This window comes from Suncus etruscus, chromosome 7 (genome assembly GCF_024139225.1).
Source record: "Suncus etruscus isolate mSunEtr1 chromosome 7, mSunEtr1.pri.cur, whole genome shotgun sequence".
NCBI lineage: Eukaryota > Metazoa > Chordata > Mammalia > Eulipotyphla > Soricidae > Suncus > Suncus etruscus.
Genome location: NC_064854.1, coordinates 48,500,756 through 48,521,530, shown reverse-complemented (window position 1 = coordinate 48,521,530; position 20,775 = coordinate 48,500,756). Strand labels below are relative to the sequence as shown.

Here is a 20,775-nt window from a genome sequence, read left to right as displayed (position 1 = left end):
TACACACCTTCATGGATAAACTACAGCTCAGAAACTTTACAGACTCAAAACCAACCTTAAAAGAAAAACTGAAGGATCAAATTTAAGATAAGACACATCCAATAAACACCAAACATCTACAAAAAGGTAACACAAAATACCCTGCAATAATATCTTTCAATGTAATGGGTCAATTAAGAGGCAGAGAGTGGAAACATAGAATAGAAAATTGAATCCAACATTTTCTTGCCTGCGAAATAGACATCTGAATAGTCAGAGCAAACATAGACTCAAACTCTAAGGTTGGAGGACAATCCTTCAAGCAAACAACTCCCTTAAAAAAGACTGGGCTGGCCATATTAATATCAGATGACACAGATTTTAGGTTTAAAAAGGTTATGAGAAAGAAATAAGAATTTAATAATAACCAATGGATGTGTACATAATGAAGTCATCACACTACTAAACATATATGCACCCATTGAGGGGCCAGCAAAATATCTGAAACAATTAATAATACCTAAATAAAGACATCAATAACAACTAAGTAATAGTTGTAGGCTTCAACACTGCTCTGACACTTTTTGATAAATTAACCAGGTTAAAACTCAACAAGGATATACTGGCTTTGAAGGAAAAAATGGAATAGAGTGGCTTACTAGTTATGTAATAGGGCTTTTCATCCTCCAAAAGCTGAACACACATTCTTCTCCAATGCACATAGGACATTCTTCAAGATAGACTAAATACTGGGCCACAAAACATATCTCCATAAAAAATAAATCAAGGGGACAGAACTTGTATCAATTATAATCTAAAACTATAATGAACTGAAAATAAAGTGAACTACAGATAGAAATGGAGAAATGCTATTGACCACTAGGATCAACTGGATTTAAAACAGCTCATGACTGAACAATCAGTGGGTCAGTGATGAAATCAAAATATTCCTGAAGACATGAATTATCAGAACTTATGGGACACAGCAAAAGCAGCATTAAAAGAAATATTTATAACTTTGCAAGCATTTATTAAAAAGAAATGTACTACATAATTTAATGGCATAGTTCAAAAAATTGAAAAATGACCAAAAATAGGCAGGCAGAAGGAAATAATATAATGTAGAAGATAAATTAACGAACAGGAAACCCAATAAACAATACAAAAGATCAATGAAAGCAAAAGTTGGTTCTTCAGAAAAACATAACAAACAAACCAAGACTGATAAACAATTAGCAAGTCTCACAAAGAGATACTTAATAACCTGAATCAGAAATGAAAAGGTGAAAGTTACTATAGATATTACAGAAATTCAAAGGGTAATAAGAGGTTACTTTGAGAATCTTTATGCCATAAAACAAGAGAACCTGAAAGAAATGGATAAATTCCTATAATCCTATAACCCTTTTTAAAGGTTGAATCAAGGTGAACTGGATTATCTGAACAGAGCTATTACTATTGAGAAAATTGAAATGGTAATAAAAAGGCTTCCCCAAAACAAAAGCCCAGGTAAATTCATTAATGAATTCCCAGATGAATTCATTAGTGAATTCTTTCAAACCTTTATGGAGGGACCTACTGCAATTCTTTTCAGTCTCTTCGAGGAAATTGAAGAAACAGAAACACTTCCAAACAGTTTCTATGAAGGTAACACTACTCTGATATGAAAAGCGCAGAGACACCACACAAAAAAACACTAGCAAATAGTATCTAACAGCTCATCTAGTTATACACCATGTCCAAGTAGGATTCATCACAGGTCTGCAAGTATGTATTAGCATATGCAAATCAATGAATATTATACACCATATCAATACAAGAAAAAATAAAATATTTTTATGATAATAAAATAATAATAATAATAATAATAATAATAATAATAATAATAGTAAAGGCCATTTGCCACAAGCCTATGGCAAACATTATATTCAATGGGAAAAAACTGAAAGCCTTTCCTCTAAGATCTGGCGTTAGCCAAGTTTGTGCCCTCTTGCCACTTTTATTCAATATAGTACTGAAAGTACTTGCTATAGCAATCAGTCATGAAAAAGATATCAAGGGCATACAGATAGGAAATGAAGAAGTCGAGCTTTCACTGTATGCAGATGATTTGATACTATACTTAGAAAATCCTAAGACTCTACCAAAAAACTTCTAGAATGGATTTGTATGGTAAAGTATAGATTTGTATAGTATAGTATATAGCCAGGCTACAAAATTAACACATAAAAATCCATGGCTTTTCTATATATGTGAAAGAGACATTAAAAAATAATCCTATTCACGATGGTTCAAGTTATGTGATTCTGTTTGGAGGGGAAGAAAAAAGAAAGAGAAAAAAAAGGGGGGTGTAAAAATCAAACAAGAAAGAAATGGGAGGAGTCCTTCTAGAGGCTATAAATATCAATTTAAGAAAAAAGGGAAAAGGAAGAAAAACATAAAAACTATACAAAAAAATCAAACAAAAGAACCCTAAAAGCACCACAGCAATAAAGACAACAAACAAACAATAACTACACCTTGAAATAAAAACAAAGCACACAAAAAAGAAAAAACAATAACAAAAAAATTAATTTGTGCCTTTTTTTGCATAGCTACCAAGATCAAACAGATGTATGAACACTGAATAGAAATTAAAAAATGATCATAATTAAACACCAAATCCAAAGCCAATGACAACAGAATCAAAACCCAATCTACAACAAGCTAGACACAGAGGGAACCACTTAGACTAGCAGCCCGGAGGTCAAAGGAGAAGGCTATGGGATGCATGCTGGGAACAGGGGTGGAGGAAGGACAATACTGGTGGTAGGAATGACCCTGATTCAATGTCACTATGTACCTAAAATATTACTGTGAAAGATTTGCAATTTACTTTGGTGAAAATGAAAATTATTTTATTATTTTGGTCAAAATAAAAATTAATTAATAAAAAAGAGGATGAGCTTGAAAATAAAAAAAATCCCATTCACAGCTGTGCCTCAGAAAATTAAGCGCCTCAGAGTCAACTTAAATATCTTTAGATATATGACTGCAAGAGTGCTTCAGAGAGAAAAGAGGGGCTAGAGAGATAGCACAGCCAGTAGTTCATTTGCCTTGCATGCAGCCAACCCAGGACTGACAGTGGTTCGAACCCCAGCATCCCATATGGTCCCCGAGCCTGCCAGGAGCGATTTATGAGCACAAAGTCAGGAGTAACTGACCACCAAATTTGTCCTCCCCCCTTCCCCGTTCCCTTTCTGCAACCCATATCCCCCACCCTCACCCCCCCAGGCTGCTAGGGCAGGAGGTCCCCTCTTTGTCTAGCTTACTATCACTGATCATACATCTGTTTGGTCCTGGTGCCCTCCCTTGTTTTTCCCTCTATTTGAGAGACTAACCTAGATAAATGTGGTTTTGTTTGAGGGAAAGAAAGACAATAGAATGGGGTAAAGATTAAGCAAAAAAAAAAAAAAAATTAAAAAAAATTAATTAATAAAAATATGCTGAAAATGGGTGGAGTCTTTCTAGTGGCTATCAGCTTCAGTTTGAGAAAGGAGATGAGAAAGGTAAATGAAACACCATAACAATACAAAAATAAATGTCAAATTAAATATCCAGTGAGGCCTAGAGCAATAAAGAGAAGCACCACACAATAGTCTCAGTTCTGAATTCAAATCATGCTGGAATGCAAAAAGAAAGAGAAAGATAAGATAAAATAATATAAAATAAAAAAGGAGACATCAACTTCAATATCTATATCAAAATAAAGACGTCAAAAAAACAATCAATCAATAAATATATATGTGGAAAAATGATTATTTTGTGCTTTTTTTTTTCTTTTCCCCCCTGCATAGGCACAGTAATTATTGGAGATATTGTAGAGGGAATTCCCTTGGCCTAGGAGATACAGGGTTTCTCCATCCCTGAAGTATACTGTCATGGGATTAACTATAGACTCCTTGCATGATCATTTATTCTCCCCTCGGTGCTTTTGTGGTGTATGAAGATTTCTGCTTCGTCATGGATGGTAAAATCAGTCCTCTAGAGATCTTGGTGACTGTGCATCCCAAGAAATGGAGCTTATGATGAAGGCTTTATTTGTGTTTCTAACAGTTCTGCTTCTTCAGTGTCGTCTTAATTCATCTTCTGTTGTTGGTGTTCTTGGTCATATGTTGCTCCTAGGATTGAACTTGGGATCAAAGATTCTTGAAATTCATTGGAACATTTGGAACAATAAACATCCATGAATAAATAAAGCAATCCCTTGAAAAAGATGAGAAGTATCATTTTCCCCAAATTTTAAATTGTACTATAAAGAAATAATTAAAATAGCTTGGTAGCTGCCTGCTTTTCTGCATGTGGCAGCCAAGAAGACACCATCAAACATAATCTCTCCAGGGCTCAAACTGTCAGCCAAGAAGACACCAACTCTCTAAGGCCCAAACCCAGTAAGCTGTCTCCACCCTATAAACGTGGGGGGCTGGATCCTGCCAATAGTTTGGGCACACAAGAGCGCTTATACAGGACTGCTGCCTCGCTCCCTACCTGCTTTTCTGCATGAGGCAGCCAAGAAGACACCATCAAACAATCTCTCCAGGGTTTAAACCCAGAAATAGTAAAAACCACACTATATGAGTGGCAATGGGGAAACAATTAGGACAACTCCACATATAGAGATCACAGCTTTGATGACTCAAAAAGTACCAGATAGGTAAACTCTCAGATAACATGTTTAGAGTAGAAATATAGAGGATACTCAAAGAAAGCATAGATCGAACTGAAACAGATCACTAAGATAGAACTCAGAAAACTCCAAACTGAAATAAGAGGACTTGAAACATTCTGTAGATGAAATGAAAACCTCAATGAAAGCCTGTCCAACAGAGTAACAGCAGCTGAGGATGGAGTCAGTAAGCCACAGGATAAGATGCAGAACAAGTCCATACAGCAGAAGAGATTGGAATTCCAGAGACCCAAAAGAGAATGATAGTAAGAGGAAGAGAATGATAATAAGAGAAGTTGGATGAAGAGTGAGAAGAGTAAGAGGAGGAAGAAGAGTAAGAAGAAAAAGGGGAAGAAGATGAAGAGGGAGGAGGATGAGGCAGAGGAGGGGGGAGGAGGGGCAGGAGAAGGAAGAAGAGGGGGAAGAAGGGGTGGGAGGAGATGGAGAGGAGGAAAAGGAGGAGGAGGAAGAGGTAGAAGAAGAGGAAGAAGAAAAAAAGAAGACGACAAAGGAAAAGAGCAAGAGGAGGAGGCTAGGGATGTGGTTCAATTTGTAGAGCAGATGACTTACAGGTGTCAATGCCTAGACTTGGACATCTGTCTGTTCATTTCTTCTCCCCATTTTTGTGATGGGGTTAGAATTGTTTTTCTTCTTTCTGACTTCAATCAGTGCCTTGTATATCTCTGATATTTACCCCTTATCTGATGGATATTGGGTGAATAGTATCTCCCATTCCATGGGTAGTCTTTGTATCCTAGTCACCGTTTCTTTTTAATTGCACTTTTTAATTTTCACTTTAATGTAGTTCCATTTGTTTATCTTTGCTTCCACTTGCTTGTTTCATTTTTGAAATGCCTACATTTTCCTCTATGTACCTATGGTTTCAGGTCTGATACCAAGGTCTTTAATTCATTTTGATTTGACCTTTGTGCGTGGTGATAAAAGACATCTGAGTTCACTTATTTGTATGAAGTTGACCAGTTTTTCCAGACTCCTTGTTGAAAAGACTTTCCTTGTTCACTTGGTATTTCTTGTACCTTTATTAAAAATCAACTGATGAGGGGCCGGTGAGGTGGCGCTAGAGGTAAGGTGTCTGCCTTGCAAGCGCTAGCCAAGGAAGGACCGTGGTTCGATCCCCCGGCGTCCCATATGGTCCCCCCAAGCCAGGGGCAATTTCTGAGCACTTACCCAGGAGTAACCTCTGAGCATCAAATGGGTGTGGCCGAAAAACAAAAAAAAAATTAACTGATGATATACCTGGGCTTAGTCTCAGATGACTCAATTCTGTTCCACTTTTCTTAGCATCTGTCTTTATTCCAATACCAAGCTATTTTATTTTGGGGGGGTCACTCCCAGTGGCACTCAGGGGTTACTTCAGGCTCAGAAATCACTCCTGCCAGGGATGGGGGACCATATGGGGTGCCGGGTTTTGAACCACTGTCCATCCTGGATCAGGTGTGAGGCACACCCTACCAATGTGCTATCTCTCTGGCCCCAGGAACATTGTTAATAGAACCAGTAACTCAGATTTGTCTAAATGATCAGAAATTATCCTTATAAAAAATGCCCCACATCACTACTCATCAGGAATATACCAATCAAAGAACAATGAGGTATCATTTTACACCACAGAGACTGGTACACATCACAAAGAACAACTTTTGCTGACTTGTTTGCAGGGAAAAAGGACTTTCATTCACTGCTGTGGGAATGAAGACTAGTCCAGCTCTTTGGAAAAACAATATAGGTATTCCTAAAAAAATAAAATAAAATAAACCCCTAGAAATTGAGCTTCCATATGATCCAGCAATACCACTTATAGTAACCCAAAATCACCATGAATCTCTGTATTCCTATGTTTATCATAGCACTACACACTAGGCAGAATCTAGAAACAACCCAAGTGACCAAGAACAGATGAGTGGCTAAAGAAAAGTGGTAAATCTACACAGTGGAAAACTACTCAGCTGTTAGGAAAAAATAAAATCAAGTCTTATATATGGATGGATATGGAGATCATTATGCTAACTGAAATGAGTCAGAGGAATGAGATAGAATAATCTTATTTGTTTGTGGGATATGAGAAAAAATATAGTATGGTAATAATATACAGAGCCAATAGAAATGAGGATCAGGAGAACCAATCCATGGTAGAAAGCTTGCCATAAAGAGTGTTGAATGCTGTTAGGGTAGTGAATGATCCACTATGACAATGATAGTTGGAACTGATCACTCAGGACAAGATCTGGAAGAAGATAAAGTAACATGCATGGTAATCCCATCACCACAGTGTCAAAAGAAGGAAAGAGGAGACAGAAAGAAGTAAAATGTCTGCCCCAAATGCTGGCGGGGTGAAGGGTAGGACAGGGAGGGTTGTTAGAAGAGAAACTGGGGACACTGGTGGCAGGAAATGTTCACAGGTTAAGGATGGTGTACATTCTATAACTGAAACTCATCCATGAAGAATTTTGTAACCATGGTCATTAAATAATTATATATATTACAAAAATAAAAGAAAAAAGGAAGGAAATACAGGAAATAAAGAAAAAGAGAAAAACTAAGGTAAACTAAGATGTTATATATGAGGACCTTCCCCGAGTGTTTGCCTTGCAAAAACTACAATCATGCTGTAATCATGGTGCTTAAATATTTTATATATTAAAAAAAAAAGAAAAAAAAACTTTGTTATCAACTAAGCCTCTAAGTTAGTTTATACATTTGATAACTTTTTTTTTTAACCATTAAAGCCAATCTAATAACATTTATCAAAGAATAAGTTATAGGCCTAAGACATGTAGAGTGACTGAGTGGTGTATGAATGATAGATATTTAATAAAAATGTAATTTATGTGCATAAAAATTACTGATTCTAACTTCCTATATATTATTGATTAAGATAAACCTAAGTAGGGATGGAGACGCAGACTAAAATGAAGATGCTTTTCTGCATGCAGCTGAACCTAGTTTGATTCCTCAAACCACACATGGTCCCGAGCATTGCCAGGAGTGATCCCTGAGCAAAGCCAGGAGTAAGTTTGAGAACTCCCATGTGGTATCCCAAATCAAAATAGAGTGACTTAATTTAAAGTGTGTTTCCAAACTATTATGTATAGGACACTTGAATAAACAAATTTAGTGGGATACGTATGGATGAGAAATCATGGAAACACAGAAAGTTTCTATTTCAAAATCCTTTCTGCTGATGTCAAAAGAATATACTAGAAAACAGTAAGGAAGACCTAATTCATCTATAATTCTCAGTATACAATTTTTCTATATATAAATTTTCCTACCCACCAATTTTTTCAGCTCTCTTTAATAGTTCTACATTGGGAACTCCACAATCCATGATGGAATAAAACATTGTAATGGAATTTGAAAATAACTTTATAAAAGAGAGTTTCTCCTGTAAGTACAAGAGAATATTTTTAATTGCCTTCTGGATTTACTTACATTTTTCAGGTGGTGTTATTGTAATAGTTTGAGCTGTAAATTCTTCATCAAAATATCTGGTATCTGTCTCAGATGTTACTTGAGGCTTGAAAGGAGGTACAAGCTGTAAGAAGGAAAATAAATAGTTATCAGATTTCAATTAAAAAATTAATTTTTTAAGATATAGAGTGTAAGTCACTGTTGAGTCACTGCATGGGGTACATGTGGCACTTACTTCCTCATTAAAATAGAATAGAGATTATCTTGTAACTCTATATAAAATTTTAGGTATATGTGAAACAAAATATTAAAGAATCAAAGCATTGTGTGAGAAGAAGATACTAAAAATGTCCTATTTTTATCTCCAGTCACAAATATTCATACATAACCATATGGATTAATATAGCTGCAATAAAATGCAGGTTCTTGCTAGTCAAACTAAAACTACAATATTGCTTGGCTTCCTTCTGCCTCTTTTCCTTATGCCTGGCTGACTAAGCTATTAAAAACATAACTTAATAAATAATACAGCTATTTCCCAGGTCACAGATAGTACTACCTTCATGCTTGCAAATAACTACATACTTGAGATGTTCTGCAACAGGCTTCCTAGCAGCCCCAAAAATTATGGTTTGTAGTTTTCATCAGATACTCAAAAAGTAATAGGACCCAAAAGATGAAAAGTAACTGTCCTAGGATTTCACAGATCTGAAGTAGCCATGGGGTGGGGAAAAAAAAAAAAAAACTTAGGTTACTGATGGTACAAGAACCAGGATGAGATTCCAGTTTAAGAAGTAGTGCTTCTTTTTAACAAAAGAAGTTTGGTCTCAGCCTGGAGCCAGAATTTATATTTTGATGAGTACCACTTGGAAGGAAAGGCTGCTAGGTTTTATGTTATTCACATAAAATGAAATAAATGGAAAACATATTGACAATTACCATTTTATAAAATTATAAAAATATAATTGACTTTAAGTGCATTTCAGTATTGTCACCAAATTTAGGTTAAAAACTCTTTAAATAATTTTTTAGATAGACTACTTAATCAAACTAGCAGATCAAAAAATTAAAAATGTGTTTCCAGGGCTCAGGAGGTAGGGTGCTTGCCTATCCCATCATGCAATATGGCAGACCCAACCCATGTATGATTTTCGGCATCCCTCCCACATGGTCCTGCAAAGCTGCCAGGAGGGATTCCTAAGTGCAGAGCGAGGAGTAAGCCCTGAGTGCTGCTGGTGTGGCCCATAAACCAAAACCAAACCAAACCAAATTTTAAAAAGGTATTTTTAGCAATATGAACTTTCCTCAAAAACCTTGGAATGGAGCTTTCATATGACCTAGCAAAACCATTCCCAGGAATATACCCTACAAGCCCCAAGACACAATGCAGCAGCAAAGGCATTTGTACTCCTATGTTCATCACAGCACTACACACGATAGAAGAATCTGGAAACAACCCAAGAGCCCCAAAATGTATAAATGGATAAAGAAACTGTGGTGCATCCACACAATGGAATATTATATAGCTTTTAAGAAGATTAATTCATTAAATTTGCTTATGCATGGGTAGACATGTAGAGTAAATAGGTCAAGGTATGATTGCACTTAATAGGTGGCATATAAAAGTGCAAACCATAGTATGAGATTAACAAAGTTGAACAAAGACAATAGAAATTATTTGTAAAAAGTGCAGATAAGACAGAGAAGTGCCCACAATGACAATAATAGCTGGACATGATCACTTTGGACAAGAACTGGGAATTGAAAGCAAGTAAAGTGTTATGCATGATATCCTTTTCTTAACAGTATTGCAAAGCACTGTGTTGAAAAGAAAGAGAAAGAGAGAGACAGACACAGAGACTGAGTTAGAGTCCACCATAGAGGTAGGCAAGGATTGATGGAAGAGTCAGGGTGGTGGAATAGCAGGAAAATGGTGGTGGGAAATGATCACTCATGAAGGGAAGGGTGTTGGAACATCGTAGGACTGAAATTCAACTATGAACAACTTTTTAACTTGTATCTCATGGTGACTTATGCAAAAATTTTTTTAAGTGTGTTTTCAGAATAAAGGGCCATCTTTCATTATTATGACATGTTATTTTCCTTTCTATTATCCACATTACATAACCATACTAAAGATTATATTATAGCATCTATTTTTGGTGGGTGAGTTCAGGTTCAGGTCCTATTCATTAGTTAGTAAGGGGCAATATGGCTCTTTTCTCTGCTACTTTAATACTACCTAGATCCAGTTTCTTTGCTGTTGCTGAAAAGCAACTTGTTAGGCTGTCAGGACATGCTTCTTTACAGCTTCTAACCTGGGTTATCCACTATACAACACAGCGAGCAGTCCCCCTGCTGATAAAAAATTTCTTCCTTCATTGAGATACAAGTGTTCGATTTCACACCTGTGCACATAAGGATGCCAAAGATGACAGGGTAGAGAACTCTTAGGGTTCCTTCTACAAAATAGAGTGGTAACTGCAACCACCTGACAGGAAACAAAAATTCTAATTATGACTCCCCTCTACAATCTTCTACCACTTAAAAACTAGCCTAAAATATGTCATTAGGACTGCAGTGATAATACAGCAGGTAGGGTATATGTGCATGTATCTGACCTGGTTTCAGTGTCCGACATCCCAATAGCCCCCTCAAGCTTCAAAAGGAGTAATCCGAGTCCAGAGTCAGGAGTGAACCCTGATCACCACTGGGTGTGATCCCAAGATAAAAACAACATTGGCTATCAGAATTCTAATAGTGAATGAATTTTGTGTATTACTTTTGATAAAATGGGCATTTCAATTATATTAATTTTATCCATACATGTATATGTAATATTTCTTAATGTCTTATTAATATCTACTTATTTCTTTTGGGCTACATCCTATGATGCTCAGGGGTTACTCCTGGCTATGCATTCGGAAATCACTCCTGGCTTGGGACACAAGAGATCAAACCAAGTTACATCCTGGCTCATCTGCATGCAAGGCACATGCCCTACCGCTGTGCTATCACTCTGACCCCAATGTCATTAATATCTTAAATCATCTTTTAACAGTGATTTGTAGCTTTCATCTCCTTTTATACAGCTTTTCCAGGTATTTAATTCTGGATACAATTATAAAGAACATCGTTTTATTAACTTCTACTTCATCTCACTATTTGCACATAGGAGTATGTAATTAGTTTTTGTACTGATTTTGTACGATTTTTGTAGTCATTGTTTTGAACAAAAATAGAAAATTTATTATTTTATATATCATTTACTATTATATCTTCTGAAAATAATTATAATTCACTACAGGATTTCTTTTATTTCTTGCTGTTATATAGTTGTTAGATATCTAATACTAAACTAAACAAAGTAGTGATAGGAGAGAGCTTTGCTTTATTTCAGAATTTAAAGAGAAAGCTTTCAGTTTTTCCCAGTTTTCCTCACTGAGTATATAAGTGGTGGTTTTATAGCAGATGGGCTCTATTATGCTGGTATATGTCCCATCTATTCTCATTTTGAAAGCTTTTTCATTTATAAGCAGATGGATATTAATACACTGTTTCTCAGTATATTATATATTATAATATTACCACATACTATTTTTATTTTCTTGGTATAGAGTATTACATTGATTATGGTTTTGCAAAATCCTGTTCTCTCTTCAATCTCCATGTAGGTAGCAACTGACTTGTTTTGTTATGATAAATTTGTTTTTACTTTCTTTACTTTTTATGTAAATGGAATTGCAAAAAATATATTCTTTGTCGATATGATTAATCCTACCATGATTATTTTAACATTACATGTCATCTTAAGTACAAACTGATCATCTATTTTATTGACAGATAATATTTCAGCAAAATTTTGTTTATTAAACACTGCCAAAGTCAGTGGCTATTGACTTTTATAATTACTTTTTGTAATTACAAATAAAAAACTAGACTTTTTTCTTTTCAAATGATTGTATTGAGATATAATTTAATTTACTTTGGACAAATAAAAAGAATAGCTGGAACATATAGATGGTACTCATTTAAATAAAAATTCCATATTATTTCCCCCAAATATATAAGAATGCAAAATATTTTTTTGAGTTTTGGGTCACATTTAGCTTTGCTCAGGGGTTACATCTGGCTCTGTGCTCAAGAGTCATTCCTGGTGGTGCTCTGGGACCACATGGGATGCCAGGGATTAAACTTGAGTCAATTGCGTGCAAGACAAATGCCCTACCTGCTGTGCTACCACTCTGGCAGCAGAATGCAAATTCTTTTCAGATTTGCTTGAGATATTCATTAGTATAAACTCTAACAATCCCATATATTTAAGATAATATATTTAATATTATATGTACTTAGACACATTTATTATGTCTATTTGTAATTAAAAGTATGTTATTAAATTACTATTAAAACAGAATTAAACTAGATAAAAACCAAAAGAAACCTCAAAATATGTTTTGATGGGGGCCAGCGAGGTGGCGCTAGACATAAGGTGTCTGCCTTGCAAGAGCTAGCCAAGGATGGACCGTGGTTTGATCCCCCAGCATCCCATATGGTCCCCCCAAGCCAGGGGCAATTTCTGAGCGTGTAGCCAGGAATAACACATCAAATGGGTGTGGCCCAAAAAACAAACAAACAAAAAAACAAAAACAAAAAATATGTTTTGATTTTGTAAATTAACCAACACACTTCAATAATCTGTAAATTCCAAAAATGAATGCACAAGAGAAATTAGAAACTATTTGACATGTACTTTAAACCACAACACAAGGAAACAAAACTAAGAAAGTGCAGGTAGAACTGAGTTACTGAAGCTACTCAAGCTACTCAGAGAAAATGAATTGTACTACATATTTACATCACAAGATGTGAAACCAAAATTTTCAATTTAATCATCTAAAAATGAAGAGTAATAAAACAAGTTAAAAGACAGAAAAATATCAAGAAAAAATCTATCTTTAATTTCAATATATATATTTAAAATTTAAAAAATTCTTGAAACATACACTATTAAACTTCATTAAAAAAAGGTGACTAGAATTGCTTACATTCACTAAAAACTGCTTTTATTTAGACCTCGGCTCAGAGAAGATTTCATGAGAGATTCGTTAAATGTTTAAAGGAGAAACATACCAATTGCATATAAGCGTTTCAATAAGTAGAAGAGAATATTACTATTTTTTGTGTTCAAAATTTAGCACTATCCTGATGCTAAAATATGGGTACACAAAATGGGGGGCTGGAGCAATAGCGCGGGTAGGGCATTTGCCTTGCATGTGGTTGACCCAGGATGAACCTGGTTCAATCCCATGCATCCTATATGGTCTTCCAAGTCAGGAGTGATTTTTGAGTGCATATATGGAAGTAACCCCTGAGTGTCCAAAAACCAAAAAAAAAAAGTACACAAAATGAGAATTCTACCCTGATTCTGTGGTTTATAAATATAAGCAGAAAGTTACATAAAATATTAAAAACTGAATTACAGATAAGGTATTCAACAATCATATCTATGAGACACTTAGAGACTGCTTCTCCCATCAACTTAATAAACATTCTTCTCAAGATCACAGAATATTGACCAGGGCAGATTTATTTGAATCATTAAAAGTATCCTCAGAGAGGAAAGAACAAGCCCCTTACCCCTGCCTGCTAAATCACCCATAATCACTGTTTTGCCTACGGCCCTGCTTCCTCTTCTATGATTTTCTGCAAAGATATAAACCTGATCAAATTCCAAGTATGCCAGTGTTAGGACTGGTATTACCATAAATATTTTGGTGTGTCAGTACGAGAAGCCCCTCACCTTCTCATACGTGCAGAAGACCTTGCAGTCATAATTACATTCACAAATACAGTTGCCATACCTGTACCTGGCTAGTACCAGATTCACTCTGTTCTCGCAAGATATATAAACCAAAATGTGAAAATCATGGGTATACTATCCACACAGCTGAAAGCTGGCAATATCAGGGGTGGAGGGAGGGCCAAGTCTCTGTCCTGCCAAATGCACACTTGATGCATCCATCACCAATAATCAATGCTTTGCCTATGGCCCTGTTTCACCAACTACTCTACGAATCTCTGCAGAGACACCAATATGAACAAAACTCCAGGTATGCTGGGATTTGGGCTAATAACACTTGGGCTTTTTTTAAATATATTTTATTTAAACACCTTGATTACATACATAATTGTGTTTGGGTTTCAGTCAAGTAAAGAACACCACCCATCACCAGTGCAACATTCCCATCACCAATGTCCCAAATCTCCCTCCTCCCTACGCAACCCCCCGCCTGTACTCTAAACAGGCTCTCCATTTCCCACATACATTTTCATTATTAGGACAGTTCAAAATGTAGTTATTTCTCTAACTAAACTCATCACTCTTTGTGGTGAGCTTCATGAGGTGAGCTGTAACTTCCAGCCCTTCTCTCTTTTGTGTCTGAAAATTATTACTGCAAGAATGTCTTTCATTTTTCTTAAAACCCATAGATGAGTGAGACCATTCTGCGTTTTTCTCTCTCTCTGACTTATTTCACTCAGCATAATAGATTCCATGTATATCCATGTATAGGAAAATTTCATGACTTCATCTCTCCTAACAGCTGCATAATATTCCATTGTATATGTATATACAATACACCATGGTTTCTTTATCCATTCATCTGTTGGTTGTTTCCAGAGTCTTGCTATGGTAAATAGTGCTGCAATGAATATAGGTGTAAGGAAGGGATTTTTGTATTGTATTTTTGTGTTCCTTGGGCTTTTTTGCAGTGAGGATGGGCACCCTCCCAATGCCTTCTCATACTTTTAGGGGACCTGGCAGCCAAAAGAATGCCCCATAAAAGCCACAGTACCAGTACCAGTGCTTTGAATTCTGAATATGTGGTAACATTTGCAGCTGAATGACATCATTTTTGTTTATTACTGTCATCTCCATAGAAACATATCAATTTCGACGCCAAGGTGTAGCTCAAGTCACTTATTATTCAGAAACAAATCAAAAAACATAATGACCAACGAGCTAGCAGCAAGAACCTACTAAATCTTCTGAAAATGAATTAATGACCTCACTGGAGATTCAATAATTTTCACAAATTTGCTTATCACTGTATTTTTTCTCCTTCTCTTGTTTTCATTAATTTTGCTCTCACTTATCTGGAAACAAATGTAGTATAAATCAACTATGTGATACCTGTTCTTTAAATAAAGTAAATAAAAAAGAAAGATGACTGGAGAGATAGTTCAAAGGGCTGGAGAAAATGGCTTGCATGTCAATCTTTGGCACTACATTACTCTCTCTAGCACCACCAGGTATGGATCTGGCCCTGGTGATCCCCCAAGTACAGCCAGGTGATGGCTTTAGCCAACTTCTGCACTACTGAACACAACCACGGAACCATCCAGCCCATACTACTGGGAAAAGTATCACTTATCTCCTAAGTAATGATGGGAAGCAATTCTGAATAAAAAAAAAAAACTTAGGAAATTTTAAATAGAAACAATTGACATTGGTAGCAGGAAATGTGCACTGGTGAAGGTTGTACACTGCATGACTGTACCTCAATCCTGAACAACTTTATCTCTGAAAATAAAAAACTGCAGTATAAATCACCTTATAACCATGGTGTTTAAATTAAAACAATACATAACGAGGAAATCTTATCAGGATTTAAGAGTACACAATTAGAGTACACAATTCAACTAACTGGGAAACCAATAAAATTATACCTGAAAAAATATCTCACAATTTATAGATTAAATACTATACTCCTAAATAGCACTCCGATCAAAGAACTTTTTGATTTGCTTTTGGGTCTAACAGCATTGTTTGGGGGCTCCTGGTTCTGTGTAGGTGGGGGAAGGGAGGTGACTGAAGGAACTTACAGAATTATACTGTGTCAGGGATCTAATTTAGAGTCCTGCAAGCTTTGAGGTTGATTGAACCATCTCTTCAGCTCAAGGAAAAAAATTAAGTATCTTGAAGCAAATTAAAATATTACAATTAACCAAAATTTGAGGAATGTACTGAAACTTGTATTGAAACACTCAATACATTCCCTAGAAAAGAAATATCTAAATAAACTAAGATTTCAATTTAGGAAACTAAAAATAGAACTGCAAATCTGAAATAAAAGAAAATTAAGAAGTAACTACATAGGGAAAACTGAAAACAGAAATCCAAAACAGATAATCAACAAAATTATAGCTAGTTCTATGTGGCATTTGTTAACCTTATGGTATCCTGGGACTGAACCTAGGTCGACTGTGTACAAGGCAAGCACCATACCTGCTGTGCTATCTCTGGCCCCATGTTTATAATCAAATTAAAAAGTTTTTCTTTTTTTGTTGTTTTTTTTTTTGTTGCTTTATTTGGGGGGGGGAGTTACATAAGAAGTGCTCAGGACTTACTCCTGACTATGCATTCAGAGATCACTCCTGGTGGGCTCAGGGGACCATATATGGTGAATTGAACACAATTCATTCTCATGAATGGCAAGGGCTCTACTCACTGTATTGTCACTCTGGCCTTATTAGGCAGTAATTCTAAGCAAAACTTCAGATTGGTAGGTTTCTAAAACTCATCTTTCTTTGACTCAAAGTACAATGATGGAACATTATTTGAATGTATTATGTATTAAAATAACTCCAATATTATTTTAATTTGAAGTGTAAAGTGACCTAGAACCAAGCTTTTCATCAATTATTTTTCTTCTGTTACTATTGTTGTTTAACTTTGTGTCACAGAATAGTCTTGCTCATCTATGGGTTTTAAGAAAATAAAAGACATTATTGTAATAGCACCCAGAGACAAAAGAGATAAGGGCCGGAAGGACCGGCTCATCCTGAAGCTCACCACAAAGAGTGGTGAGCCAGTTAGAGAAATAAGTACACTAACAACTATCATGAAAATGTCAATGAGTGAGAGAAGTAGAATGCCTGCAGGTCGGGGAGGTGGTGGGAATGTTGCACTGGTGAAGGGGAATGTGTTCTGTTTATGAATAAAACCCAACTCCAATCATGTTTGTAAACATGGTGCTTAAATATAGATATTATAAAAATAATTAACCACTAACATCTACATAACTGTTAGCATCCACAAACTAACTCATTAAATTAAAATTTTAATAAAAATTTATTATTCAGTTAGGAGTATGCACTGCAACTTTTTATTATAGTTCATAAAGAATTTTGACATACCTTAAAATAATCCACCTTCAAACTAGTTTCCATTATTTATTCTGGCTATTTTCCAGTAGTAATTCTTGGTGTTCTGAAGTCCTTCCCTCTACAATTCCCTATGAAGCTCTTTTTATTACATAGATAATGTCTATCCTGAGATCATTCCATTTGTGACTAAATAGTCCTCAAACCAAACACCGGCCCAGTATTTTCATCATAGATTACTTATTCGTATTTCTTTATAATATGTGTATGATCACTAATCTGCCTTCTTCACTACCTTTATTCTGCTTCAGTGAGGTTGACATAATTTAATATTTATATTACAACAATAGCCTCATGAGTTTCTTCTATATAAAATTTTCACCTCCCAATCAACAATGTAACTCCGAAAGGTCCAAACATCCAAACATTGCATTTCTCTATTTCAGGATCTGTAATTCTTGTAAGCAGATTAATCAAACGAACACTAAACTATCAGGAATTATACAAAACTAACAGGTACACTTCAAAATAGTTGTTGCGTTCAGTTGATGAATAACCCAGTCAGCACGTATTCATTTATTTCACATATCACTACACTTTCCCTGTCACTCTACATGGGCACCTTTTTAGAAATATGATATTTCCATAATTTTATTTTTATGCCCTTTAAATATCCCCATTAATCTTTATAAACACAGACCATAATCTACTTAATGAACCTAAATATTCATTAAGTCCAAGAAAAAGCACACAAAAATAGAGAACAAACAAAGATGAACTGAATAAAAATAACTTGTAGGGGTGGGAGACAAAGAACAGCAGGTAAAAACTGACAAGCACATGGCCAACCCAGGTTCACAACCTAGCACCCCATATATCCCCTGAGCGCTGCCAGGAATGATCCCTGAGCACAAAGCCATCAAGCCAGCCCTGAGCACAAAGCAGTAAGCTGAGAGCAGCCAGGTATGGTCCCCTAGTGCCAAAGAAACAAACAAATAAATTGCAAGATGGCAGATTTATATCCAACTATGCTAATAATAGGATTAAATAAAAATGGACAACATATATCAATTAAGAGTTATATATGATAAATAGGGGAAAAAATACAAGCTGAGATAGATAAAGCATCCAGAGTAGCCATCTTCCTACTGTGGGGTCAAATACTTGAAGTGTTTAACTCTGCTGAAGTCTAACTATTGCCAACTGTCTCTGCATTATGCCATATAAACAAGAATAGTTTGAGGAACAGAAAAAAGGTAGCAAAAAAAGAAAAAAAATATCTGAAGAAAATTCTAATTACATACTGCCTTTAAGATTTAAGAGCCTTAAGCTGTAAAGATACAGATTTAAACTAAAGAGGTGGAAATAGTACTTCAAACTAACAGGGAAAATTAAAACAAACAAACCAACAAACAGGAACCAGTATTCATCTATCAGATAAAATTGATTTCCATAGGAAAATGGTAACAGAAGATGAAGATAGGATGAATGACAAGGGATCATACAATAAAGACTTGTTAATATATATAAATGCAACCGGGGGCTTCAAAATATATAATAAGCAAATATTAATAGACCAAAGAGAAAATTCTGAGCACAGCATAATAATAGTTGAAGACTTAAAATCCTTCTTTAGAATAAGGAAAAATATTCCAGATAGAGGATCTTTAAGAAAACACTTGCTATAATAAAATAATGTAAATAAATATGTAAATAAATGATGTAAATAAAATAAAATAATGTAGACTTAGTTGATATTTATAGAGCATTCGACCCTAAACTAACATTATAACACATTAATCTAAAGTATACATGAAAAAATTCTCAAAAAGCACTCGTGTTGGGACATAAAATAAGTATTAACAAATATATGAATATTTAAATCATAGCAAGAATAATTTATCTCACAATGGTATAAATCAAAAGGTCAGAAAAATAACCATGTGATAAACATGCTATAGAATAATTATTGAAAAAATAAACTAATAAAAGGACAAATTAAGAAATACATGAAGACAAATGAAGCTAAACATGAGTTATTAGAACCCATGGAAAGCAGAAAAAATGGCAGAGGAAAGAAAGACCTTAGGAAATAAAAACAGCCAAAATTAAACAAATCCAAACTTAAATGAAAAAAAGAAGAGGATTTAGAGCTAGGAGTCAGCAGAATAAATGAAACAAAAACTAGAGTAGAGATAAAAGAGATATTAAAAATATCAATGATTGTCATGTAATTTTGCTTGGTGGATCATAGAGGTACTTAGTGGCTAATCCTGGCTTGGTGTTTGGGTGTCTCACACTGGCAATTCTGGAGAACTAGGAGGTATCAAAGATCAATCTTGGGACTCCCGCATGGAAAGCTCTAGCTCTTGGGGTCATCTGCCCAGTCTCCCCACCTCTTGATCACTTTTTATTTTCTTTCTCATGCCATTAGATTAGAATTTGCAAAAAATCATGAAGCCAATATTGTGAAATGTTTTGATTGTGTTTTCTTTTATTTTTATGAGTTTCTGTGTAATATCCAGGTCTTTAATCTAATTTGAATAAGCTTTTGTGCATGGAATGAGATTCAGTTTCATGATTTTGGTTTGCTTTTAGTTTCTGATCAGAAATTACTTCTGGCAGTACATAGGAGAACATGTGGGATGTCAGGTCTGCATGTGAGGCAAGCACCCAACATACAATACTTTCGCTCCAGTCCTCAGTTTCATTATTTTGTAATGTGAGCATCTAACACAACTTTTCCAGCAACAACATTTATTTATTTATTCATTCATTTTAGTTTTGGGGCTGCATTATGTGCTCAGGGTTTATTCCTAGATCTGTGCTCAGGGATCACCCCTGGCAAGCCTTGGTAACAATATGGCAAGGTAGAAATTAAACCCAGGTCAGAGCATTCAAGGCAAGAGTCCTATCTGCTGTGTCATCTCTCTGGCTCCTTAACACCACTTACTGAAGAGGTTTTACTCTTTATGTTTGGATATTTTATCTTATTCCAGTACTATGTAGAAAATCACTTTAGTTCAATCATATATATATATATTTTTATATATATATACACACATATATACACATCTATACATTTTTTTACTAGGAAGTAAAACTTCATTGTTTTGTTTTATTTTTTGTTTTTGTTTTGTTTTATTTTGTTTTAAAAAGGGTTAGAAAGAATGGTTGCCAGCTTAGGCAATAGAGAAATTTTCAAAGGGAAGAATTTCAGTTAATTGAAGACTTGCTTTTACACTTGGCAGACATAGGATTGCATAGGTTTTCTATATAGACTTAGAACTTCTTCAGAAAGCTTGTACATATTTATGAGGGGAAATGGTGGGCAAGCACAGTTGAGGAACATACAATGGAACACACTGATGTACAGAAAACAATGGGAAAACATCTTTAGGACTGTGGTTTACAGTATAATAATGAGGATAAAGATGACTAGGTCAAGGAAGACTTCACTGCAAGTCTCCAATGATCAGTACTCTAGTCAGGGT

General features: G+C 35.2%; 1 protein-coding gene across 3 annotated transcripts in view; it reads right to left on the bottom strand.

Moving 5' to 3' along the window:
- Nucleotides 1-20,775, bottom strand: part of AKT3 (AKT serine/threonine kinase 3) — a 344,608-nt gene that overhangs the window by 16,271 nt on the left and 307,562 nt on the right. For all 3 annotated transcript variants that reach the window (XM_049776508.1, XM_049776506.1, XM_049776507.1), the window contains one exon: nucleotides 8,138-8,240. In XM_049776508.1, coding sequence (XP_049632465.1) covers nucleotides 8,138-8,240 — 103 coding nt within the window. The remainder of the gene's footprint in view (nucleotides 1-8,137; nucleotides 8,241-20,775) is intronic.